Source organism: Onychostruthus taczanowskii, unplaced genomic scaffold (assembly GCF_017590055.1).
Source record: "Onychostruthus taczanowskii isolate IOZ18803 unplaced genomic scaffold, ASM1759005v1 scaffold57, whole genome shotgun sequence".
NCBI classification, from domain to species: Eukaryota; Metazoa; Chordata; class Aves; order Passeriformes; family Passeridae; genus Onychostruthus; species Onychostruthus taczanowskii.
In genome coordinates this window covers 5,278,181-5,306,137 of record NW_024503346.1, presented here as the reverse complement: position 1 = coordinate 5,306,137, position 27,957 = coordinate 5,278,181, and the positions used below count along the sequence as shown (strand labels likewise).

The following is a 27,957-nucleotide window of genomic DNA, read 5'->3' as shown; positions in this document are numbered from 1 at the left end:
CGTTAAACCTCGAGGTGCTGTTTATATTAACATGATGTCCTTACCTGACAGGCTCTTGGCAATATTTATATCAGCAGGCCCCAAAGTAGGGATTGCAGGAGCCCAGTAAAATTAAAACTACTTATGCTGGTATTTGGGTCATAAGGCTGTGGAATAAAGGATTTCCATAAAAGTCAGTAACAATCAGCAGGGTTTGGGGACCACCAGCATGAACCAGGAGTACTCAGGAGAGCAAAGAAGAAACTGGGAGTAACAGTGAGCTTGAGTAGTCCTGAAAACTCAACATTTGCTGGATATAATCCCCTAATTCTCCTGAATGTATGATCAAAAAAACCCCTAAATTCTTCTTTATTAGTGAAAGTGAGACAGCACAGTGAATGGAAAAATCTTTTGGCATTCAAAATCAACATATTTCACCCAGACTGTATTCTCCAGTCCTGATTTTTAATGGCTTCAGATGACAGATTTGAAAATAGATGTGAATTCTTGCCCCAGCTCACGCCAGTGGTTAAATCATCCCCTGGCACCAGTTTCATCCATAAGGAGCAAGGCAGAAAATACAGATTAAAGCTGGCCCAAGAACAGGCACTAGCAAGCAGCACAGCACTGCTGTCCCAGTGCATACTGGGGTCTCTTCCCAAGTTCCCTTCTAAGATAATAATTATTTTGGAAATTAGAGAAGAGGTTGTTTGATTCCATTTAAACTTCATTCATGCCATTTCCCCTGGGGATGTTTGGATGTCTGGAAGAGAAGGAAGAAGAAAGGAAGAGAATTTCCCCTTTGAAAGGCAGAGAAGGAATCCCATTTTATCCTCACCACGTTCAAGTCTCTTTCTGTTTGGTGAGATCAGGTGTAAGCTGAACTGGCTTCCTCTGCAGCCCTTTCTTCTTTCCCCTCCAGTTTTGAGTTTCGCATATCCTTTGTTCCTCCCAGAACAGTTTCTGCTCATCAGAGGGACCCTGGAGCTGTATTCACTGCATGCTTCTACACTAACTAAAGCCCTGGCCAGACTTCATGTTCACAATCACATTAGTTAACTTTTTAAACACTCACATTGTCACGGCTTAACACCTGGAAAATCTGCTTCAGGGCATGGCCAGTGCTGGAGTTTTCTGCTGAGATGCAGCCACAAGAACCTACAATTCCTGCAGGAATGCTATGCCAAGGCCAGCAAAGGGACACAGCTTGGGAGAGGGGAAAAAAGAGACTCCCAGCCCCAAGAGGTGCAGCCACCCCTGGTTTTTGCTCCTTGGAGAGTGTTTATAGAGCACTCTGGTGCTGCTTGTTTTATCTCACTTGGCAGACTGCAAAGTAAACCTACAACTACAAACATCTCTGGGAAATATATACAACTGTTAAATAGGTAATTTATCCTCCCAAATTTCAGTGTGACACTTCAGCTGTTAAAATCAGCTTCCACTCAAGCTTAATGCCACAGGGGTTTTGCTGAACTCCACTTGGAGTTGCTCAGACTTTTTATTAGAGATACAAACTGCCATGAATTTTGTTCCTTTCTTGAAAAGAAATGATTCATGAACAAATAAATCTGTTTTCCTTAGAATATAGGAATTATGAAATACAACTGTTTAAGGAGTTTTAGACTGGTGCTCTTCTGTGTATTGTGCTGCAAAGTATGAGCTATTCCTATCTGTAGGCTGGTTAAACTAAATCTCATGGCAATATTCTCCTCCTGAAATGAGTAACTCAGACTAGGAGCATTGGTGAGAAGAAATGAATGGACTCTTCAAAGTATTTGTTCAGAAAGGGAATTATTAATGCACAAATTAATGCAATACATGGATACATCATTAATTCTTGGCCTTTGTCTTGTATTACTTGACAAAATGCAGAGGCCTCAAAATAATAATTTAAACAGACATTCAGTAAAAAATGCATCTTGACTTCATCTGCTAAGAGGCATTTGACTGAAGCATCACCCAGCCACCTGTGGGAGACTGAAGGATATTCTTTTAATTGGCTAAACCTTTAAGTGCTTTATAATTGCTTTCATTAAGCAGCTTCAGTGACACACAGCAAACGCTACCTGGAACTGATTACATTTTAATAGGCTTAGCCAACGTCCCCTTGCAAAGCCTCCCCTTGCTGTCCATCAGTTTGTCTCAGTGTCGTTATCAGAGCTCAGCTGTGCCATTCCATAACTCCTGCCTTCCTTCCATCCACCTGGGAATGATCTGGCAGGCAGCCAGGAGGTGCTGAGGGCTGCCTGGAGCAGAAGGGGCTGCAGGCAGGGGTATTGAAGGGGGTATCAGTCCATGCCACAAAATTGCCCCTTTCCTGAAGACATTTTGGCTGAACAGGGCTTTCATCCTGAGCCAAGCTCAAATGCACCCTGATTTTTGAGCAGCAGAGGGAACTGGGGTTGTTCAGCCTGGAGAAGAGAAGGCTGCAGGAAGAACTTGCTGCAGCCTTCCAGTGCCTAAAGGAGCTCCAAGCAGGCTGGAGAGGGACTTGGGACAAGGGCCTGGAGTTACAGTGCAGGGGAATGGCTTTATAGTGAAAGAAGAAAGGGTTAGACTGGATATCAAGAAGAAATTCTTCCCTGTGAGGGGGGGCAGGCCCTGGCACAGGCTGCCCAGAGAAGCTGTGGCTGCCTCTGGATCCCTGGAAGTGTCCAAGGCCAGGTTGGATGGGGCTTGGAGCAGCCTGGGATAGTGGAAGGTGTCCCTGCCCATGGCACAGGGGAATGGGATGAGCTTTAAGGTCCCTTCCAACCCAAACCATTCCATGATTCTATGATTGTTCTGGTGTGTGTGTACATGTGAGCATTTAAGGATTATTTAGAATTTTATCCAGTGATTGGCATATCAGGCTGTGCAATCAGAAAATGTTCATACTTCTGTGAAGCATCACACAGCTTTGGGAGACTCAGCACCCCAGGGCTCCAACATAGCCAAGGGATAGCAACACAGACTGGAGGGGGTTTAATGGAAGGAATTGGATGGGTGGAGGAGGGTGTGGAATCTCTTGGTGAAAGGTATTTTTAACAGCAGAGCTGGTTGCCCTGATATCCTCAGTAAAAAAGCTGGGAAGCTGCAAAGTGCCCGGAGCCCTCTGAATTTGAATCCTCACACCTGGTGAACTCTGAGGGAATTACAATCAGGAATCTCATGCTTCCTGACTTAATGAGTTGGCTCCCAGGCAACAGGCCTGACACATTCCTTGATCCTGATCTCTCATTATTTTGTACATGACCACAGTCGGACAGAGCCAAGAAAATACACGAATGCTAGCAGAAGGGAGGAAAACACTGTTGTGGATGTTTTGAATGAGGCTGTTAGCCTGGCCACTTTTAGCTCTTATTTCAATGTAAACAAATACTTAATCTCAGTACATTTGGAGCAAGGAAATTTTTTGCTGCTCTGATCTTATCCAGCAGCTCTGCACACCATGAAACACAAAAAATTGTTTTCTGAGCACAACTTTTACAAGCTCTGAAACATTTCACCCTTAGACCTAAATCAGCCTTCTCTGTACTTCAGGCCAAAGTTCAGTTTTGGAAATGGAAAATACTTTCACCCCCATGAAGCTCTGATACTCTGCCAGCAGTTTTATAAGGGGGGACAAGTGACATTTTTCTTTTCTCACCCTCTTCCACAAATGAGCCCAGACTCTGTTAATGATTTTGGATGTCATGGATGCCAGGATAAAGCATGTGAATCTTTGTGTATTCTTTTCTACTTTTCAGACAGCTCAGAGACTTGGTTTATTAAAATGCAAATCATGAGGAACAGGTGACAAAAGTGTGAATCAAGCACCTCCACTAATAAAAAAAAAAAAAATCAGTTTTTTGTATCTGAAAAACTGAAATGCACAGGATTTCAATCCCACTTGCTAGATAAAGAGAGAATTTCTGCATGGTGGAGTGAATCACAGACAAAAGTGAGGGAGGATTTTTTTATTTACTGGATCTTCCTCAGCACAGAAGTGCAACAAACAGCTGCCCTCTCATTGCCTTCCCAGCAGGGAGGGGAGCTCAGTCCTGCTGCCAGCGTGGCCCTGAGGAGATGCCTGGAATATCTGGGTAACCCTGCATGGGGGAGCCCCGTGGTGCCACATCTGAACCACTTTTGAACCACCTCAGGCCCCAGACTGAAACCCTCACTTTTGCCAAATATTCTCAGCTTTTGAAGTACACAGCAAACCCAAAAATTTGCCTGGAGAAGAAAAAGAAGAAGCAGAAGAAGATGAAAAAGAAAATTATGCTTATTGTTCAGAAAGTGAAGGGCTGTTTTTCAGTGCCTCAGAGGAGATGCGGACCTGTGGGTGAGGGGTGCACTTCCTCCAGTGCTGAGGAATGCCAGATGTAAATTTAGGTTTCTCTGCTATTATTCATGAAGAGCTCTCTCTTCTTGATGATCAAAGAGGATACAGTACTGAAAGGAGAGAGAGAGAGAGGTGTGTGAGGTGGTGTAGTAGGAGTGAGAAAAGGCAGCTTCGCACTTCGTGGCAGCAGGCAGAAGTGTTAACAACCAGAAAGGAATAGCAAGGAGCAGAGTCCTGGCAGGCTCCCTCCTCACCCACCCCTGGATAACAGTTCACTGGGCTGCAGAGACACTAAATAAACACAGTCCAACAAGGTAATTGTGGGGAATTTAATGTCCCCTGTGTTTTTCTTTCCTTTTTCTCAGTAGGCGTTTCCCAGTTGGAAGCTGGGATGAACACCTACGGCATGGGCATGGAGTGCTGCATGGGATGCATTCCTTGTGAAAAACAGCTGGAAAAATGTCGTGGAGGCTCCTGGTACCTTCTCTAGGGATTTCTCTCATTGGAAATGTGGTCTGAACCAAAACACTTCAAATACCAAGATGCCCCACCCCTGGAAGTGTCCAAGGCCAGGTTGGACAGGGCTTGGAGCAGCCTGGGATAGTGGAAGGTGTCCCTGCCCAGGGCAAGGGTTTGGGACTAGGTGAACTTTAAGGTCCCTGCCAACCCAAACCCTTCTGAAAACACCAGAACAACAGAAAGCTTTATGCTAACAAATTTTCCCCATCTCATGTTTAAAACCACTATAGGCACCCTTTGTTAGCTATTTTGGGTACTATTTTTGAGCAGCTTTTTCTTTATCCTCTCTAAGGTTAAACTACCAGATTCATTGGTCTTTTCCTCAGCTTATTTAATCAAGACATGCACTACTCTGCAGTTCAGCTCAATTCCTGAGTGCAGGATCTTTTATTTAAGCTCTGTCTGAACCAGAGCTCTGCAGAAAAAGGGAAGTAATGAAACAACACCAGCAAGGCTTAAATTGCTATCAACTAAATCATTAAAATGCTGGGTTGGCTTTGCTTTTCCAGAGTGAGCCATTCTGCTCGTTAGCTTTGCAAACCAACAAGCAAAGACAAAAGGAGAGGGCGTTTTGGGCGGAAGTGTTTTCCAATTTCCACCTGTTACCCTTCAAGTCATTTATTCAGACAGGGAGGGAAGGCGATACTCACGCAGGACCCTGACGCCGTGTTTCAGGGCTTGCACTCTGCTGGGCTCCATGGACATGCTGAGCATGGTCTGCTGCCCACCAATGGTGCACACCTGGTTCTCCTGGGCCGCCTGCTTGAACATCACCAGCAGCTGGTTGGCGATGATGGTGTTGAGCACGGAAATGACGACCATGGGGAACACGAAGGAGATGAAGGTGTTGACCTGAAGGGGAGAGATGGGGCACAATCAGGGATAGGAGCAGCGGAGCAGGAGGTTGGGGTTTTATTTCTCAAAGCAACAGAGGAACAGCCTGCAGTGGAAAGATTTCCCTCCTCTTACTCAGCTGGTTTTGAAGGATTGTTGTACAGAGGGAGAACTCAAATGCTGCTGACGCAGGTTCATTCATGTCGGTCAACACCCAAAAAAGGCAAAATCATTCATAACTAATGACGTTCTTTTCCCCTTTTCAGTGCAGCTCATTGCCAGAAATGTCTCGACTGAAACATGCCATTGATCTTTTCATCTCACAACCAGCAGGATGCTGCTTAGCTCTCATCATGCATAGCGTGACTTCTAAATAACAGTGTGTTATTGTCTTTTTCCTGCATTACGAGCCCTCCTTGGGATCTTTTTAACTATCTTTTTTTGTCTTGTGTCCTTTCCTTGTGGATTTAATGACAGTGTTTTGTTACCTCATAACAATGTTAAATAAACCTTGTGCCTTAAAGGATTAAAATTGATCAGAATAAACAAGTGGAAATCGTAATGTTTTTAGTACAAATTATTTGATTACTACAGTTTTGATAAAATTAAATGGAGGATCAAATTAAGCAGTGATTGAATCAAGTAGAAGTCACAGTTCATGTTAAACGCAAGGCTTTTGGGCTGTTTAGAAAGCTCAGTGGAACTGAGCTTGGCAAAGGGCAGCTCAGGGAAATAGAGGCACATGTAGGGTTTGCCTGCACATCTGCCATGGTGGGATGGGAACTGCTCTGCTGAGCCCAAGAGCTCATCCTCTCTGCTGGATGGTACAGGAAGAGACTCAGCACATCACTCAGCTGGGTGTGGAACAAATGAAAAGCCCTTCAAGTTTTTAGAATTTCAAAATATTGACAAGAATTAAGCCGTGCCGCAAATCGCTGTGAAAGCAATTGCATTAGAAGTGATAAAATGACAAAAAGATGAAACTATGAAACTCAAGAGGGAATTTGCTCAGTGGGAAGGTTCCAAGGCAGGCTGACTTCTTCCCCAGACAGGGACTTATCTTTCACCTCAGTGATGCAGGACACAGAACAACCCTGCCCTCCAAGCCAACGTCAGGCCCCTCTGCAGGTTGAAAACCTCATCTAGAGAGAGGTGCTCCATCTGCTGGGATGGAGATATCCCCTCTCCACCCACCCAGCCCTGCTGGACCATCACCACGGTGGGCAGGGTTCTCTGTACCCCCTGTGTCTGGTGCAGATTTGTGGGCTCTGTGCTCTGGAGGGATTCAGAAATGCTGGAGTGAATGGGAATCACCCAACCACACTGCCAGGGTGCTGCAGGGCATCAGTCAAAGAAATGAGCAGCACATGAGCACATGAGAGCAGAGGCACATCAGAAACACTTCCTTTGTCCATAGATCTGAAGCAGAAACTCCTCTCTTGGTGAAGACAAGCTCTGTGGTTGTTGCCCAGGTTTTCTTTGGATGGATCAAGGCTCTGCACAACTTTGTGCTCCAGAGCTCAATGTGCCAAGCAAAAGCATCAGCTGGGTTTTGTCTCTCTCCCACATGGTGAGAACATCCTCTCCCGTTTGTGCTGGTAATAATAACAGAGCTCCTCAGGGGCTGAGTGAGCTCCTAGATACACCCCACCACTACTAGCTGCTAATGGCCTCTTTTATTAAGTATAAAGCAGTTTTCTAGGCTTTTAAAAGATCTCACAGCCTCCTGTACATAAAGAAGAGTCATCTTTTGGAGCTGCCTCCACAGGCTAAGACAGATCATTATGCAGTAAGGACTAACTATTTAACCCTTGTAATGCAGCCAGGCTGAGCTGGAGCACACAGGGCGGAAATGATTGATCAGATTTACCAGGTCAGACTAAGACATGAACCCTGCAGCTCCTCACTCCAATTTCTGGGCTTTAGCTGCAGAATGCCCTTCCTCTTCCCCACTGCTGAACAATGTCTGCACATCAGCAAAATGCAGCACTTAACTCTGGAAATGTTTCACTCTGTCACCTGTGATTCAGGATTTATTGGTTTTCATTCTAAAATTTTGCCCTAGTGTAAATTGCACTTGCTTGATAGAATTTTGCAGAACTCTAGAAGTCTTTTCCAAGCTGTCTTAAAAGCCTTGATTCATTTCATAGTTGCATTGTGAAGTCTTTTAAAGAGCTTATGAAATTGGCTAGAATAGCATTGACTTTCCCTTTTAGGAATTGTTATGGTAAAAATGGGAATATTGCATAGTTTCCATAAAAGGCTATATTTAAAGATTTTTTTTCCCTGCCTTGGTTTGTAGCAAAACTCTCATATATTAAAAAAAAAAAATATTAAAAAAAAATCAATATTTTCCCCAGTAGCAGAATGTTTTAATTTGTTGAAAGAATTATGAATAATTTGCAAACACAGAGTCCCAAAGTACATAAGGGCTAGAAAAGCCAATTTTCCTAAGCAAACTGTTTATATTCCCAGTTTTTCTGTCGAGCTGCTTGCTGGGAGCCCAGCACACTGTGCACATCAGTGCAGCAACACCTCATTTTCAGGTGACTTTGCACGCTGCTGGAGCTGGTGCCTCCAACAACTTTTCAAAGTCAGTGGAAAATTTCCCATTTGCTCAGGAGCAGCTGCTCTGGGATCCCAGGATTACATACACAACAGTTCAGGAGCAGGAAGACTTGTGGAGGTGTTTAATGGGATTTTTTGCAGTGTCTCCAACATCAGTGGGCTAAAGTGGCTACAGCTCTCAGTGAACACCCATGGGAGCCTTTGGAGCTTTACAGATATTCACAGACTACTCTGGCCCCAGGAAGGAGGGTTTAGAGAGTGTGCAGGCTCATTTTTGACCTGAAAGTCTCAGATTGATGTTGGCTCACCATGGAAAGCACAGTCTGTGTGATGCTGGATCTATCTAATCCTGTGTTCTGTTATTTGGTGCACAAGCACAGGGGTCTGCACTCATCTCTGCTCCCACCAAGCATGGTCAGTCTGATTCTCCTCTCCTTCAAAACTGATGTGATTGCACCAAAGTGAGCCCACCAGAGCCCAGCACCACAATGGGCAGAGTGAGCTCAGTGCAGGAGCCCAGAGCTGTGCAGGGACAGGCTCAGCCCTGGCTGCCCTCTAGGCTAAGAAACCCACACAAACACAACACCACCAACCCCAGGACTGTGTGCTAAATCCTAATTAAAAAAAAAAAAAAAAAAAAAAAGAGAAAAAAAGTCCAGTATTGCAATGTTTGCCAGTGGCAGGACAGAATGGAACACATGGAACACTAACCCAGTTCCATGCCGCTGTCCCAGCTGGATTCAGTGAAACCCCAAATGCTGCTCAAGCACCAGGCTGGCAGCATCTGTGGGATGGGATTAGACCTCAGGACCAAATCATGTTTTGTCTGGTACAGAACAACAACATTCCCTTCCAGCAGTGCCTGAGCAGTGACAGCCAGAGACCCAAGTCACTCGTCTCTGGCTGTGCTGAGCAGGACAATGCCAGCAGAGGTGTCACCTGAGGGTGAGCTCCCAGCAGAAACCTCAGCTGAGACCCTGAACCCCCAGAGGCACAGCTGAGGTATCTGATCACCTGATGGATGCCAGGATGAGGCAGAGACACCTCTGTGACTCCCCAGTCCTCAGAGGTACCACACCTTCATTGTCCCCAGCGTGGTGACAATGACCTCCCCAGCTCCATCAAGGCCAGCAGCCCTTGGGGTCCTGCCCTGCCCCAGCACTGAGCCTTCCTGGCTCTCTGATGATAATCTTCATCCCACCTTTCTCTTGGCTATCTCCTGCCAAAGGTGATTTTAACATGAAATAGGAATTATTACCATTGTGAAGGGTTTCACAGGACACAGGAGATGGAGCAAAGCTGAGGACGGGGCCTCATATGCTCATGAGAAAATAAATGGAAATTTGTGGGATTTAAATCTAACTTCTAGAAGTGAAAATGATGCAGCTATCAGCCTCACAGTTAGCTCAATAAAAATCAAGCTTTGTGTGAGACAGAGAATTCAGCCTTGTGAGTTTTGCTTCTTCCTTCCAAACAAGAGTGTGGGAGAGACACGGGGGAAGGGACAGCAAAACCAAGGGACAGGAAAGCAGAACCCAGTTCTCAAGTTTGTGACTCTTCCTAAATCTTTTACATGGAAAACTGCTCCCCTGGCTCTGCTGAGCTTCCTGCTGACGTGGTTCACTTTGGCCAAGTCTCAGTGCCTCAAATTATCTGAGTGTGTGGTTTCCCTGGGTTACCACCAGCAGCAGCCATCAGCTCCCTCGCAGCTGTGATGGAGAAGATGAGCACAGAACTGCACAAGAAACTCCCCAGACGGCTCCAACAAAGTCTGTAAATGAGAGAAGTTTGCAAAGATTTATTCTCTTGTGCTCCAAGGTGACTGTTGGAGGAGCACAGGTTCAAAGGTCACTTTGGAAAAAGATGGGGTGTGGATCCCTACTACCAGCCAAGACTTTTTTTGTTAGATACATCTGAAGGCAAGGAGGGTAACATTTATGAGTATTACACTTGTTTATGGGTCACCTTTTTTTGCAGCAAAACTCCATCACCTGAGCCACCTGCACTGAATGTTCCCATGGTCCCTCAGCACAAGATTTTGGACAGGCACAGAAAAAATGAGTGAAGTCTTGGAGAACTGGTTAAAAGCAAACACATTAGGCTAAAGGCTCTTCTGGACATCCAGTGGCAAAATCAACACTGTAAGTGTTTATAATAAAAACAACCAAGTATCAGAACTACTCACAACATTTTAATTGAAAGAGTTTTGATGAGAAAATAGAAAATGTTCCAGTACTGAGAACACAAAAGATTTTTGAACACGGGTCTTGTGTTTTCCCTCATGCCTTTTTTCCAGGTAAGTAAATAAAATCCCCCAAAGCCAATGGAGCATGAAATGCTGGTCACAGCAGCAGCACAGTGTGGTGCATCCCAGGGAGCAGCAGCTGGGGTGCTCTGCCAGCAGGAGCAAGGCCCCTGGAGTGGACAAGGGGGCCAGCTGAGATTAAGGGATAATTTTAACCTGGGTTATGACAGGGATTTTGTGTCAGAGATCAGAGATGTTCCCTTGTAGCCTGATAAATGAGGTGACAGCAGAGTCAGATCCTTGGTCTCTGTCAGCTCTCCAGGGACACAGCCCCCTCCAGCAGTGAGCTGGGATGCTCAGAGTGATTTTTCCCTTTCTTTCCATGGCTGTGGGAAGGACAATTAAAATGGAGAGAAGTGTGGATGATGGCGAGATGGGAAAACCTCATTTGTGCCCACTAAGCTTCTGTCATAGCTCGTTTCCCTGTGCACACCTGGGGAATGCTGTGAGATGGCTGCAGCCCTCCTGTTTTCTGCTGGGGAGGATTCTCAGTGCAGAGACTCCTGGGGAAATGGGTGAGAAACCCCAAAGGAGCTGAAAAGTGACTCAGGAGGAGATGTGTCCTTGCTGGTTTCCTGGAAGTGACGAGGGAGAGGACTGAGGATACAGCACATCATTTGATTTGTGGTTTTGTGCAGATCTGTTAAACCACAGAGCCACATTTTAACATTCTGGTTCACCTCATTTCCAATGGAAATGGAAAGTAAATTATCCTCCCCCTGACTGTGGAGGCAGTATTGTTAGCATATGTCAATCAGGAAAGCACATTCTGCTACAACAACATTTGGCTGCCAAAAAATCTTATTTGACTAAATGTACTTTACAAAATTACTGGTTATCTCACTCAGTAGCCAGAATTAGCATTTTTTTAACCAGCCAGTGGATAATTTCAGCCTTTAATAAGCACAGTACTGCATTCCAGGATACAGCAATCTGTGCAAGACAAAGCAGGGAAGGGGAAGGTGCATCGTGTTGGGATGCCAAAGGGAGCATTTGGCAATAGCACTCATGTTTGATGCTCACAGGATGTGTGTGACGAAAAAAACCATCCACAGGTTTTTTCCTCCCCAGTAAATAAATTACCATATAATTAACCCCACCTTTGCATTAGCTCTCCAGCTTTCCATGCCAAGTATCTCATGATTGTCAGGTAAATGCCATTCCTTAGCTAAAACAGGACAGGAGAGGTTAGTGTTTGTGAGTGATAGAAGAAAATAACCCCACTTTTGGAGCCAGTAACTGGCACAGGGAAAAGCATGGAAGCTGGACAACTACAGCTTAGTAAGGGAATTTATCTCTTCTGGAATTTTTTGAGGGGACCAGTACTGCAATGTGTTGGCTCTGGTCCTTACCTTGGATGAGGGCATCCTGGTATGGGAGCACAAATGCTGGGTAAATAGGAATATTTGGCCAAGTGCCAAAGGCTGTGTGTGTATCTGGAGCTCTACCAGTGCATTTGAGCAGGAGCTCGACCTTTACAGGCTGCCAGTTTTATCTGGGGCAGGTTTGCCTGTCACACTCCATTTCGGGTGGCTGCTCTCTCCAGAGCCTTGACAGCATGGCAGGGATGACAGAGCTGTCACCCTGGGACAGAGCTGGCTGCTGACCTGTGTGGGTGGCACTCTGTGCCCTGTGCAGACACTTTTGGTGGCTATGGTGGAATTCTGCATCCCTGCAGGGTCCCCTCACAGCACCAGAGTGACACAAACCCCACTGAGCTCAGCCTCAGGGGAAATAACCCTCCCCTTTCCTCCCAAAGAGGGACAGGATGCAAATGTCTGTAGATTCAGGATATAATATCCCATCATTAGCTTAATGAATAATCAAAGACAAGATGCCAAAACCCAGTTATTATTTGTCTCTTTGCAGCACCCTGAGAATTGGCCACAAAAGCCTCTGCTTGTTATATCCTGATATACCCTGTGACTCTTCTACCCAGCTAGAGGTGAGTTCACATTCCACACACATTATCCACGTGGATAATGTGGCTGTGTGAATTGCTCTGATCTCACCCCAAAAAGCTCCCCTGTTCACCCCCTGAGCAGGAGCAGGAGCTCAGAGAAACTGAGGAGCACCTTCCCCGTGCCTCAGGGGAGACCTTTTCAAACTCACTGAATATCAAGCCCAGACGTTTTAAAGAAAGGTTAAGATGATGTAAAATGTTGCTCCCAGTCACAGGTATTGATGTCAAAATGTTTGATCAGCTCTGGGTTACAGAGGCAAAGCCTGAAGCCAGGACACAGCTGTGTGGGGACACGGGGTGGATGGCAGTGACAAGCAGCTCAGGAGCTGGGGCAGAGGTGAGAGTGTGAGCATGAACACAGACACGAGCAGGACATCCAGAGTTTTTCATCTAGGGGAAAAAAAATCCTCAAGAAAAGCCTGGAACACAGGCTTATCCTATCCAGTCCATTGCTGACTAAACAACTCAGCAGGTTGTGTTGACCTCGGCTGGCATCAGCCACAGGAGCTGGAATTGGCCAACACTCTGTATTTCAGACCTCTGCAGGAGCCCCAGCTTTATCTCTGCTTTGGATGTGGTCTGGGAACAGTAGACTGCAGGTACTGGTGCTGAGGTGAAGAAAGAGAAAAAGAGAACAGATAAGCCTGAAGATAAATTATCAGATGGAACTTCTGGATGTTCTTGAGGGACTGGACTGGTTCCTGTCCCCGTGCTGCTGCTGCCCTGCAGCCACTAGTGTCAGTGGGGCTGGAGCTCCATTAACTGCACAGCAAGGACTCGTGAGCAGCTGCTCCTGACACATCCACTTACTTGCTTTACTCACTGAGGGAAAACCCCTCCAAAGACAACCCAGAGGATAATGCAAAAGGCTTGTTCTCGAGCTCTGGCTGCTCGATGCTGTGGGGGAGTTTCAGGTTTTGTATTGGTAGATATTTATACCAGAAGAAAATCCGTGTTACTACAAGGCTTGGGGTGGCAGACTGCAGTCTGTGCTGTACTTGGAGAGCTACAAGGTGCAAGTACCTACAACCTGCTTCACAGCAGGAGGACGTGGCCATGCACAGGACAGTGGTCCTCTCCTCTCTCTGTGCTGGCTGGATGCCTCCAGAGCTGTCTCCAGCTGGATAACACCAGCCATGAACTCTTCCAAAAGGCTTAATTTAGCTCCAGCATTGAGATCAGCAAGAGGATCTGCTTAAACTCTGTTTTCATTAGCATTTTGTGTCTGCTCCACAGTAGTGATGTTTTCCTGGCTTCTCTCCCTAGAGCTGTGGCCATCACAGAGAATAACCAGGCAGTGTGGATTAAGGTTTTAAGAATAACCAACGTGTACCATTTTGGAGTCTGTGTGTGGTCCCACACTGATGAACTATAATGGGAATGCAGAGCAGCTAATGATGTTGAGAAGTTGAGTTAATCACATACTCTGCAGGAGTTAATCAGATACAGAACAGATGGAAATAAATTGCGTACTGACAAAAAACATCCATCATATCTATGGCAAAAACATTCCCATTCATAAACTTCCCTCCTTGGAGAAAACATTTGTACATAAAAAATAACATCTGATGCAGAACAACTTAAATGGGCCTCTTGCTCAGGATGAGTTGGGAAAGATGTCAGAGCACTGAATAATGGTGGCATTCCTGAGCATGACTGCATACCTGAAGGATCATTTAACCTCATTTCTATGCATGGTTACAATGCTGTGACCTGAACTATTTTCAGATTTATTTATTTATTGTAAGTAGCAGCAAAAGATGTGATTCATCCATAAGTGTTTCCTATAAATCTTTTTATGCCCAGTTGTACACAAGAGTCATACCTAAATATTGAGCTCCGTGGGGATCTCAGAGCTTTTCATTACTTCCTTAAATGCCAGAGAACCTACTCCATTATAACTGTTTTTAAGAAAAAATTCCTCTTTTGCTGGTCTTTTCCCATCAAACTCAAAGTTGAATGGCTCTGCTGATTCCGCCTTCCAAAGAGAAAGAAAAACTGTGACATTCAGGAAGTCCTGGAAATAATGGACTGGAGAATAGACAAATTGGAAGGTTCTAAGGTTTACCACTGTGCACTGGAAATGCCTTGTATACCATGGATTCTCTTAATAAAACTGGAGGAAAAATGTTTATTTACAAAAATGGAAGAATAATCAAAAAAAAAGCCCAATGCCAAAGAAAAAAACCCAAAAACCAAATAACCCAAGTTCTCTCTAGGGTTGAGCTTGATGAAGATGATGAATCTGGGGCCTTTTCCATCTCACTTCAGTTAATTTAGGGCCTCCTGCCATTGATTTAAGAGGGATATGTGGAATTTAAAAAGGAAGAATTTTGGTATGGGACAGCTGCTGCCTTCCTGTACCTGGTCAGGGAGGACAGAAGAAGTGACAGAGCAGCAGTGATGATCATCAGTAACCCAAAGCTTGAATTCCTCCCCAGTCCCTCCTTCAGGAAATCACAGACTCACAGAAAATTCTGAGCTGGAAGGGACCCACAAGGATCACTGAGTCCAGCTCCCTCCTTCTTTGTTTCCTGTGACTGGTACAGAGAGCTACAAGGTAAATTAATTCAATTTACCCAATTTTGCCTGCAAACAGGAATAAAGTCAATTCATATGCTGTCAGTTTGCTGGCCTCAGCCTTGCTCCTCAGATCCATTGCACTATTTAGGGCAATATTTTTGGTTGAACAAAAACTCAGTGAATAATGTTCATGCTTTTCCCTTTGAACACACAGGTCTTTGATACTATTTCCCCCTCACCCTACCCAGCAGCTATGTTCTACTGAAGGGGAAATAATAATTCAACTTCAAATGACAGACTGGAAATACACTTGAAATAATTTACCAGTGCAGTTGGATTTCAGTTCTCACTATCTGCTGGTATTTTGGTTCCTGCCTGTTTTGCCAAAGGGATATTGCCCATTGCCTTTCACAAGATATTTGGGTTTCTCCAGCTCTGCTGCTTGTCAGCCCTCTAAAGAATTTAATAAATGTTCATACTGTGCCTAATGCTCCTGACAGCTGAGTAATCCTAATCCAGACTTTGCAGTTTTTTTCTGCTTATCCTCTTGTGGTTCTTCTTTCCTACTGGGTTGCACAAGTTGTGGGGGCTCACGGGGTGGACATTCACCCCAAGTGTCTGCATGGTGCTCCCTGTGGAGCAGACTGATGCTGATGTTGAGTATGGCTGATGGTGTCCTTGTCAAACCCCAGGAAATCAGCCTCTTTCCTGTGTTCTTCACCACAACTTCAAGTGCTCAGCACATCTGACACTCCTGTGTGGCTTCTGCAGCCTGGGATGCTGCAGGAGGGGCAGCCACCCCAGCCTTAAGGACAGCACAGGCTGCACGTGTGTCTGAGGGCACTATCACCACGTAAATAACTCACAGCAGCTGATTTTGTGAGCCAGCATCCAGATCTTTGCTGCTCTAACCTGTGCCTGCTATTCCATTCTTCTTTGGTTCATGCTTGGGATGGCTGTTGTCATGAATGAGACTGTCATGCTTGGATATTTACTCAAAGACAACATCAAGAAAAATATTCAAACCCTGGTGACAGCCAATTATCCCCCAACTTCTCTTGTTCTGGCAATACTGAGTCATTTCATCCCTCATAATCCAAATGGATGCCTTTTTTCCCACATGGGTATGAAGTCACTGGCAGTGGCTGTTTCAGGATTCTAACTGAACAGTCTGCTCTAGCAGGGGAACAAAGCCAAAGACACGAGCACAGGAGCAAAACAAGCAAAGATTTCTGCCTGTGAAGAGCCGCAAACAGTTGAATCAAGTGGTGCTTGCTTTCTTTCTTTCCTCCTTCCCACACTCTCCTGGTAGGTGGATGATGACAGAGAAACGTGTGGGTCTGTTTGGCTCACGTGGTGCTGTCAGGCTCCAAGTTTTTAAGTCAGATTCCAAGTTTTACACTTGGAATGAGTGTGTAAATGAGTGTGGAGCACTCAGGAGCTGGGCACCCTTCTGTCGCGTGTCCCAATGCCAGGTCCCTCTCTGGGGACAGGGGCTGGGTGGGCAAAGCTGCAGTGGCCCCTCTGTCCTGCCCTTGGTGAGGAAAAATGAGGATGCAACCAGCAGCTGGCTGACAGGAGAGCAGAAACTCATTAGAGCACAGGGCAATTAACAAATCAGCTCCATTCCCCAGGATGGTGCTGAAGATTTAAGACAAAGACTTTGTTATAAACCAGCCAAGGACTACAGCCTTCAGCCTGATGCATGAGGTACACACTGCAGGAGGATCCAAAGGAAAGTTAATTTAAACAAAAGCCCAAAGAAATGGAAAGAACAAATCATTCTATTGAAAAACATGTTAGATCCAATTCAGAACAATTCAAAGGAAAGTTAGGTTAAACAAAAACCTAAACAAATGGAAAGAAAAAAATTGTTCTCCTACTGAAAAAATACATCAGACCCAATTCTGGTTTTGCATTTCTGCCACGTGAGGTGGAGGTAGAGGAGGGTAAGAGATGCTATAGTGTCTGAGAGACAAGTAATGTCATCACAAAAAAAAAAATTTATCTGTTGAATTACATTTCAGGATCAATTTTTCTGAAGCTTTTTGTAATATTTCACATATGCTGAAAAGTCTCATTAATACAGCTGGTAAAATAACAGCTTGTCTGCTTAAAGTAATTAGTAGTTGACAATTGGGTTGAATTTTAAATCCATGAGGAGCTTTGGTTAGCACTAATAAATGTTGATTAAGGTAGCAATTAAAATCTAACAATCTCTCTGGGGGTCTGAACTTAAAAGCTGAAGTTTGGAACATACCTCAATTTACAGAGAAAATGCTACAGTTCCTCCCCAAGCTGCTTTATTAAGCTGTGGCAATGTGGATTTTTATTTCCTTTGGTTAGCTTTTTTTCGCTTTGTTTTTTTTTTTTTTTCCGTTTCCCCTTTTTTTTTTATTTTTCCCAGTTTACACAAATTAATTGCAGCCTAAAGTAGTGCTTGGGCAGCCACCAGCACCTCTCCTGGCTGACATAAAGACTTGGGGACAGTGGTGACATTTAGCAGAGCGAGGTTTGAGCTTGCTCTCAGGAGATGCTGTAGGACCCTCTTGTCCCTGTTTCCATGGCAGTCCTTCCCAGGAGGCTGTACCTGTCTGTCCCTGTCCCAGTCAGGCTCTGAAGTGGGCTGGAGAGATCTCCAGCTCTCCTTCAAGACGTTCTGCCTCGCAAGCACAGCCAAGAGGGGAGGTCAAGCAGCGCTCATCCCTCCTGATTCCCTCCCCTGCTGCTCCTCAGAGCATCCCATAATCAGGATGAGCTACCAAGGAAAAGTATCGACTAGGCAGTGTCTTGAGGAAGACAAAAATTTTCTCTCTTTGTTGCACTTGAGCAATGTGAGCAAGGCAAATCACAAAGAACGTTTTGTTTATAGACTTCTATACTGATTTATCATCAAGGCACTATTCACGGAGGGCTCAGGTTCTTTGTGATCTTCCTTAACCTGGTACAATTTCAGTCACTTCCCTGCATTTTTTCCTAATTTGGAAGTCAGAAAGCACATTTGTATTTCATGGAGCACCTCCTTTACAGTGGCCAAATCCTTTTGGATTTTTTCACTCTTGCTGTGGGCAAGACATAAACTGAACACAAAACCAGATTTGTCTTTATCACACGTTAGCTCTGCAGCACCCATTAATTGCATTGCATCCCCAGTTTTTAAGATGAATGCCAGTGGGGGAAAAAATAGGAATACAATGTGAAATGGGAGCACCTTGGTCCTCTGGTGCTCCTGGGAGTGTTTCAGTATTTCTGCTCTGGTTGTGCCACTTAAATCAACAGCCCTGTCATTATATTGTTTTCCAGGGCTGTTCCTGCTGACTTTGGGAGCTGCTGAAACGAGCTCCTTTTCCTGCAGGGTACTTGCCATGGCTGTAAAGGAAAAAACAGACCAGCAGAAAATTTGTGAACATTATGGACAAATCCAGGGAGCGTTCCTGGGGCAGAGCAGGGAGGTCAGAAGGAAACTGGGTCCCTCTGACTTCCCAGGGCTCCTGCTGAATTTGATGGCTGCTGCTTGGTCCTGCTCCTGTCTCCAGCATCCTCAGCACCCTCAGGAGATGAAACAGCCTCCATCCTGATCAGCCCCTCATTCTGAGAAGGACCTTTAATAATCAGCATAATTTTTAGGTGCTTTCTTAGCCCAGCCTGTGTGATCTGAGTATGGCTGTTGGTTTCTCCATGGAACTGTGTGTTCCTGAGAACATTTCCTGAGTCCATTCACTGTTAAGGATATTTACAGAAAAAGAGAGCTGGAGAACTGAAGATGTCAGGAACTGGAGGAGGAAAAGGAACAAATCCAGAGGGTGGAAAAAAAGCCCATTCACTATCAATCAATGTGTCTATCACTTTTTTTTCCTTTTTTTTTACTTCTGTGTTGTAAGGATGAAATACAAATGGCTCAAAGAAATGTGGAAAGGAATGCAAATAAAAGCTTCATAGCCAGAGACATTCAGAGCTTTTTTTTCTTTTTTCCCAAAGGAGGTTAAGAACTGGATGAAATTGTCCATTTCCACTTGAGTGAGCAATTTCCATGCCTGAAGCTTTGGGACAGGTCATTTTCTCTGCAAGATGGACACAAGGGTTGAACCAGCTGGGAACTGCAGCCACAGAGGGGAACAAGGGTGAGCAATGGTTTGGGTATTTTGGCACTGCAGTTTTGGGGTTTTCAGGGAAAACAGCTGCTCTGAGAGGGTCCCCAGTGGGCACAATTCATCCTGGACATCTCCACAGCCAATACCACCCTCCACATGGATCCACCTGTGCTGCATTGGGCACTCAGGGCTGCTGTGGAGACATCACCTGGGGTCTGGAAACATTATTGCATGGAAAGCCATGAGCTCCTGAGGAGAGACCAGGGTGATTATTCATGCACAGGCTTTCAGACTACTTGAAAGGGCCTATTTAATATTTTTACAGTAATACTATGCACTCTGCTGCTCTTACAGTAGAATTACAGGTGTCATCCTGAGGAGGTGTGTGTGGGGGGCAGGTTTTTGGAGAAAAGCCATTTTGCCAGGGAGATGAGACAAACAAGGGGCTGCAGAGAGACCAGGCATCTCCAAGGAGCTCAGAGGATCTCCTGGTTTCAGGCTGCTGCCCTGCCCCCTCACAGAGCCATGAAGATAAATCAGCAGGGAAATACTGAAAAGGTGGGGACAGTATGGAAGGGGACATTGGATCAAGTGACCTGCAGAGGGAAAAACCCTAAATCCAGCACAGGTAGGGAGGAAAGCAGGTATGAGCCATCTGTCCCTGGTGCAATGTCTCTGTTGGCCAATTAAAAGCCACTGCATTGAGCAGGTCAGGTTCTAATGAGCTGTGGGTCCAAAGCCTGACTGGGCAGCTGGAAGACCCTGTAACCCCAAATCCACATGGTCTTTCAGAAAATGAACCCAAGGCAAAACAGATCAAGGAGGTCACGGCTCTCTCCTGCAAACCACAGCACAGGCAAGCCCTGAATACTTTCCCATTTCTCAAAATTGATTTTCTTTTTTCCAAATTAAAGTACAAAATGAACATGTGAGACCAAATGCTGTCAGAGCAGACTGCAAATGAGGCTAATAGGCCAAATGTCAGATTTGTTTCTGCTGAGGAGTCATTACTGAGCACAGACTTTAGGTAACCTGCTTTGCTCTAAAGCATAATCCAGCCAGCTAATGACTGGCATGAGAAGGATGTTTGCCTGTGGAATGGCTTCTTTGTTGTTACAAATTTCTCTGGACCTTACCCCAAAAGGTGGAGGTACCCACCTGGCTGTAGCCAGCATTTGAGGTTGGCTAAAAATCTGATAGATAAGGGAAGCCTGAGGTGCTGGGTTAAATAATTCCTTGGATTCTGTATGGAGCAAAGGTCTAAATTGCTACTCCTCAAATCAAGATTCTGATTGCAGCTGCAGAAGAATCTCTAACCATTCCCCCATGGTGGCTCCAACTCCTGCAGCACAATTCACAGGTTCTTAACAAGTGGGTTGCTTTTCAGCTTTACCTTTCTCAAAACCACAGAGCTCCATTGGGGAATGGCTGAGAATGTTGACCTGGAGCAGGTACCAGCTTCCAGTGTCCTGGCTTGTGCAATGCAGGAATCAGGAGCAGGTGACTCACGGTGCTGTCCCAGGCTCTGAGCGTGGCTCTTGGTCACCTCCCCCTCCGCTCACAGCGATGTTGCAGCTGCTGTTGCTGGCACTTACTTACATTGGCCTTTGCTATGCATTAACCAAAATAATTTCCTTTTTGAAGCACAAAAATTTCAGTGCAAAAATTGCTGCTTTTATCCCTAAGGCAGGCTGCCCAGACACAAGGCTGTCTCAGGTAGGAGCCATTCCTGTCCAAACAGTTGTGGAAGCAGATTCCTTGCAAAAGAGGAAGTGATTTAGCAAGATTAAGTAATCACAGTGTCGTGAATGCAACCAGGATTTCCCTGTTAATTACCCCACGTTAATTAAGGGACCATTTTTTTATTAAAATTAATTCTCATCTTTTAAAAATGTATCACTTAAAAAGGGGATGTACAGAAGTGTTTATCACTGATACCCTAAGATGCTAATTTCCAAATGTTATGGCTTGTAATCAAGTTTAATTTTCTGACTTATCCTCCAAAGGAGAGACTTTACACCAGTTTTGACATTTAAATTACCTTTGATTTGCAAGTCCAATACTGCCATAAATATTCATAGCCAAGAATCGACTATTTAGCCTTGAATTTTTTTAATATTTTTAATTCACCACTAAAAACCAGCTCCAGAGTGAGCTGAAGGAATGAAATGAAGCAGATTTTCTCTGAAGCACTGCGAGCATCTGGCTCTGCTACCCAACACTGAACCGACACATCCACGCTTCTGTTTGATGCCGCCGAACGAAATTTGACAAGGAAACCATCCTTTGATCCTTTCCCTTCCATCTCCTCGCAAAAAGCTGCTGTGAGGGGGGGCTGCTGCTGTTGTTTTGGCCTGTGCCATGTCCAGCCCTGCACGGGGACAGCCCAGGGCAGGGCAGCTGCTGGCACGGCTGGTGCCACGTGCGGGGCTGGCATGGCCATGCCTGGCCCTGCTCTGGGCAGGCAGAGCATTTGGGCTTTCAGAGAAACAGAAACCTCCCCAGACACTGGGGTGTTTGATCTGCAGCCTTAGAAGTTGTTTGAATTAATATAAAAATATTAAGCAAAAAAATAATAAATTTTTATTTTTGTAGTTGTAGGTGAGACTATGCCTTAAGTAAGGGAGAGACTGTGCTGATGAGATGGGGAAGGGTTGTAATGTAAGGGTGTGGCTGTGTGGAGTAAGCTGGGAGTTTAGAAGTTATAACAGAAGCATCTGTGTGCATGTGAGTTAGAAGCCCGTAAGATAAAATTATCTGCAGTGCAGTAGAAGTGAGTAAAGGTGATAGGTTAGGAAAGCAAAATAAACCCTGTGGCAACTGTCCATTGGGTTAGAAAGTTACACATTGACTTGTGACAAAGAACTTGTGACTACTCTTGATCTATGGCCGAATGCTTGCTCCTCTAAAATCTCACAGCCTCTGAGACTGACGTTTATCTGAGCAATAAATCCTTAGCTTGAAAATAGCCCCATCCCTTCATTTCTAGCAGGGACAATGATACACTCACCCTTAGCATGGCCACAGGGAGGACAAAGCCCAGCTTTGCCTGGCAAAGGAATGCCAGGCTTGGGGGAAAGAGCCTTGTTGGTGCTGCCTGGCTGTGAGCCTGGGAGCCCCTTCCCTGCCCTGCCAGTCCTCAGCACCTTGGCCACAGCTACCCCAGGTAAGGGCAGCAGGCTCCAGGCTGTGGGAGGATCCCTGTCCCCTCTGGCAGTGACAGCAAGGTGTCCTCTTGCTGCTCTCCTGCAGCCCCAGGTCCATTCAGGCTTTGACACAATTCCAGTGGCCGAGGAGAAGGCTGTGCTGGGGATGTGCCAGACTCCCTTCCCCTTCCCTGAGCAGAAACCCAGCTGAGAAGCAGAAGAGCTGAGATGCTCCAGACCTTGCCCTTGTTGTTGGGGGTTTCTCTGGTGGCTAATTTCTGTCTCAAAATGCTCTAAAGGTGCTCAGTTTTTTTTCTGCAGGATGTTGTGAGAATGTGGGTCAGTGTGGGATGGGAAGAGGGGCAGGATCAGCTCTCCTGCCTTTGTTGGTGGGGCCTCTCTGGTGGACAATTTCTGTCTCAAAATGTTCTAAAGGTGCTCAGTTTTTTTCTGCAGGATGTTGTGAGAATGTGGGTCAGTGTGGGATGGGAAGAGGGGCAGGATCAGCTCAGATATTGAGCAGAGGGCTCTGAAAATCCCCTCAGAGCCCAACTCTGAGACACAGAGCAGGCAAACACTTGCACACATCAGTCACAATAAAGGGCAAACTGGCTTCATAATGAAACATTCTCCTCTTTTCAGTGACTGATGACTTCTTCAGGTTTCTTTTTGTATCAGGTACACTTCAAATGTAATTAGTTTCTCCAGTCTTTTTTCTTCTTTCAACAATAAGGCAGGGACAGACAAGCAGCACTATTACTACCCATTTCTTAAAATAATTTCTATTTGCAAAAGGCTAATAAAAAATCGAGATGCACTGTGACCCTTTGGGCCCTTAAACCAAGGAATTTATTTTAAGCATAAACATCTACTTCTGAGATGAGCCCCTGCCAGTGCTTTAACTAACACAAGATGGACTTTGACACTGCTTTTATGGCATGTTAGCTACCCCCAGCTCACCTCCACCCCAGGGACAATAAATATGTGCCTCAAATGTACCTCTGCTGCTGCCAGGAGTGTCCTTGGCTTCTTGTGTGGGCATCTTTGCACCACACTTGCACTGAGAGATTGATTTTCTGATATATAACCCAGGTGTCTGCTCCTACCTGAGATCAATGAAGGATCTGCTTTCCCAGGAACTCACCCAGATCTTTACTTGTCTGCTTGCTTTTCATTTCAATTCAGTATTTTAATAAAAGGCATTTTCTCTACCTACAAAATAATAGTTCACAATGTGTGGCAGGCTGGCTTCTGATATTATTTACCTCTTCCTTACTATTTACCTCTTTGAAAAGGAATTGCTTGCAGTGAAGCCCCATTCAGTTGGGATCTGAGTGTGGCCTTAGAAACTCCAAGCTTTGAAAATGTGAGATGGGCCATAGGAGATCAGGGATGCCAATTTCAGGTCTGCTTCTGCCAAAAAAAACCCTGAAAAATGTAATTCTTTGGTGGGGCAATGTTCCCTCTGATCAGTGCCTAGGACAAAATTTAGTCCAGCACAGCAAAGCCCTTCCAGATTCACTTTCCATGAAGGACCAGACATGAGAAGGACGAGCATCAAAACTGGTGAAATGAAGCAATTCAGCTCTGAATTGTTCACAGAGACTCCACAATGGTTAGAGAAGACTCATAAGAAAACCTGGACTTTGTTCTCCCCCATAACTCATGGCAATGTAGAAGAGATGATCCTGTGCCACTCTGGTAGGAAAAAAGACATGACAATGGCCTGAAACATCTTGATTTTTGATTCAGTAAAATCTGAGAGTCTATTAAGTGACAAGTTCTCATAAATAATTCCACCTAATGGAAGATACTTTGGTAATTGCGGTATTTTAATTTCAACCCTTTAAGTGCAGAGAATTCTCATTAGCACTCAGCATTCAGGTACTGCAATGAATTTTCATGGAGAAGGAGTAGCATACACAGTGCTGAAATGGTGGAACTATGATGAATTTATGCATCACTTTATGGACAAAGATATTAAGTGATTCATTAAGCAAAACCTTCTGGGTATGTGAAAGTTTTTATTATTCCTGTTCTTCAGGTAAATAGACAGAAGCAGAAAATTACTAGGCCTGGCCCAAACCTCTTCTTCCCAAGCATTTCCACAGTGAATTTCTCTGGTTTCTAGCAAGGTTTATTTATAAATGAAGCCTCCAAATGACCTTAGAGAGTCTGACTTTCCATGCCTCAATCTAACTCCTGTGCAATATTGCCTTGTCTAAAGGCAATAAAAATATCCACAGGGGAGATGAAATGCCAGGCTGGCAGACTGAGTGCATGAATATTATAAATGAATGAAGCAAAATTTGGATTTCAGGACAAAACCTTGCCTTTACACCAATGCAGAGAGAACTGGGCCTTGTCATGGTTGTTTAGAGGAATTTGCAGAATTTTGGAGAAGTGACTCCTCTATTGCCAAGTGCTGCCAACTTGGAGTCATGGAAATGAAAACATCCATGTTCTCAATTATTCCACTGGCACTGGAAATGCTGGAGGAGGTGGAGGGATATCAAATATGAGTGTGCAAGAACAAAAGTGCTCATTTCACACTGAACTCAGCTCTCTTGTGTAGCAATGACTCACAAAGTCTCAGGCAAGCAGCGCTCAGCAAAGGTGACACCGTGGGCAAAGAAGGAAGAGTCATGGCACATTTTCCTCCTAATTGTCTCCTGTCTTTTAATTGGTTTCAAAACTACATGTTAGCAAGGAGATAAATGCTCCTTCCTTCATGTATTCTGCAGTTAAATGCTGGGAAAGGTGAAGCACTGCAGATAAACCTGGTGGGAATCACAAACTCACAGACTGGTTTGGGTCGGAAGGGACCTTAAAACTCATCGCATTGGAAGGGACCTTAAAACTCACCCCCTGCCAGGGCAGGGCCACCTTCCACTAGATAAGGTTGCTCCAAAGTCTGTCCAAGCTGGTTGTGAACACTTCCAGGCATGGGGCACCCACAGCTTTTCTGGGCACGCTGTGCCAGGCTGTCACCCTGCAGTTGTTCCCTCCGTTTAGGCTGTGTTGAGCTCCCAGCTCAGAGAGGCACCACTGGATTTTGTTTAAGATAGAAAGGAAACATCCCCAAAACTCAGCTCCCCGCTGAGCTGCTGTTTACAATCAGTAGGTGAGTGATGGACACAAGGACAGTGACCAAAGGCAGGGCTCAGCCAGCCCAGGGGAATTGCAGAGCATCACTCCATCACTGCTGCAGATCTTGTCCTGTGGGGAGGGTTAACACACACTGCTGCTTCCTGCTCCATTACTTACAGCTCTCAGTGATTTCACCTTCTATTTCCTGGCTCTGCCTCATTTGGAAAAAATGCTCCAGTGACAGGTCCATGACAACTTTGACCACTTTTTCAGGTTCACAGCTTACAAAGGGAGCTGAGAAGGGCAGGTCCCTCCTCACTCAGCCCAAGCTTGTGGGCATCCAGCTACATGCAGGTCACTGCAGCTGCACTTGTTATGAGCAGACAAAGCTGTTGCCTCTGCAAAAATCCCATTTCAGTGTAATTATAAAGACATTTTTGCATGAAAAAGGTTGTTTGTATGAATACATGCATGGACCAGCTTTAATTCTAGAGTTCAAACCTAACTCAAGTGTGTCAAAACTTCATAGGTGAGGACCTCTCTGTTGCTGCACAGGCATTCAGAAATTCTGCTTTTCTGCACAGCCTTTGGTAAAACAGAGATCCCACAGATAAAAAAAGGGATTGGTCTGATCTTTAATGATACAGCCAGTCTCACAACCTGAGAACCAAAATAAAAAGCACAAGCCAAACATAAAGGAGAGACCAGCCACTTGAGTGCTATTTGGATTAATGCATTTAGAACAAATTAGAGACCTTCTTAAAGACTCTTCCCCCAGGACCTCTCTGGTCTATACCTGAAACATGCAAGGAAAAATATTTGATCTTCAGCAGTGAAGGAGGAAAAGCAAAATAAATTTTAAAAAAAAGGCAGACTGAAGACAGATACTTCAAACAAAATGAATCAAGACAGAATGCCAAGAAGATTGTGCCTAACTTCTAGGGGACAATTGGAGTATCAGTTTACTCATTTATTATGCATTAATTAAAATGCTTAAAAGAAGGGGAACCTGGCTCAGGGAGTGCTGAAGCCAAATCAGATATGCTTTGACTCATCACAGTGACACAGTGAAAGCTGTACAAAAATATTACCAGGAAGATCTGTTTGGAGAATTTAAGATCTTTGTGCATTTAAGGAGTTATGACATGCTGTTGCAAGAAAATGAAAAGTACAGGCACTGAGGAGATGTGAGAACACAAGTTACAAAAACAACTGGAAAATGCTTTTGTCCTGTAAGAGGTTCCCAATAGCTGAAGCAGTTCTAATTGCCTTGACTAAAGGCAATTAGAAAAAAAACCTAAAAAAATGAAAAAGTGAAAGAAATCTTGTGGCCCTAGAACCCTCCTGTACCTGTATAATGAGCTTTGAATATCTGTTATAACTTAGGGCTGCTCTAACAGCTTTTTCAGTGTGTTTTTGGACCCCTCTGCAGAACAAAGCCTCTAAATTGGGGTAAAACCTGTGCTTGGACTTCTGGAGGCCCCTGGCTCAAGCTCCAGCAGCTCAAGCAGTCACCCCACAAAGGCTGAGGCAGATGGTGGGGAGTTACAAACCTGGGGGCACAGGACACAGCCCTTGGTTAGGAATGCAGCAGTTACAGATAAATAATCTCCTTAAGAGAGTGGTGAATTTGATGCAAAATGAATTTTTGGAAGGAAACCAAAAGCTAATAGTGTCTTAATTCAACGTACACTACTGACAAAAAAGGGGGAAACACTGAACTATTTCAGTGTTTTCAAATAAACACTTGTTTTCGCCCTAAAAACACTAACAAGTTTTGTTTCAAACTATTAAATAAGAAAATATGCTGATCTCCTGCTTTATTTCAGAATTGTCCTAAGCTAAAGAAGAAAGAAGAAAAAGATGGGTTGTAAGCCCAAAATAAAGCAAAGTGATCCACCTCATCTCGAACTAGAAGCTGAATTTTCTCACAAAGTGCTGTAGGTTTAATTCGCTAACCCCAAATTAATTGTTTTGTTTAACTCATCCCCAATAAATTTATTAATTAATTCTTCTTGGTTTGACACGAGCTCCTTTTTCTCCTTTGAAAATAAATTATTTCACCATGAAACCACAATTCCCATCATTCTCCCACGCGCAGCAGGAACATCTCCAGTGGAAAGGGAGGAATAAAGACTGCAGCCTGTGAGCTCTGGGAGCAGCGTGCCCTGGGGATCCCCCAGCTGCTCTGATCTCACCTGGAGCCTGCTTACCCAACATTTCTCTGGGTTCCTGCCACAACAGAAAAGGCCAAGATTTCTCCCAAAGCATCAGTGCTTTTGTGAGCCCAGCATTTGGGTGGAGGGGTTGTGACAGCAAGAAAACTTTGTTTTCTAGCATGAACCACCAGTGCCTTCAGAGTATTTTGTCTCTCCTGCCCCCATCCAGAAAACAAAGCCTGTAGAAATGAAGAAAGTTCATCTGGACTGAAACAAAGGAGGAGGAGACAGTCTGTCCTTTTGTTTCCCTTTCTCTGCAGGTAGCACTGAATATCTTCATTTTCCAGGTATCATTTGGTCTCAGATTAGTCTAGACATTTTCCAGCCAACAGATTAGGCTTCTCCTACTGGGCACAAAGTGTTTGGATGTTGTCTTGTAAAATAAATAATTTCCTCCCCCTCCTTTTGGCCAGA

General features: G+C 44.8%; 1 protein-coding gene across 1 annotated transcript in view; it reads right to left on the bottom strand.

Moving 5' to 3' along the window:
- The window catches only part of NTSR1 (neurotensin receptor 1), a 54,832-nt gene that overhangs the window by 11,479 nt on the left and 15,396 nt on the right, over positions 1–27,957 (bottom strand). The window contains exon 2 of the mRNA XM_041417882.1: positions 5,455–5,656. Coding sequence (XP_041273816.1) covers positions 5,455–5,656 — 202 coding nt within the window. The remainder of the gene's footprint in view (positions 1–5,454; positions 5,657–27,957) is intronic.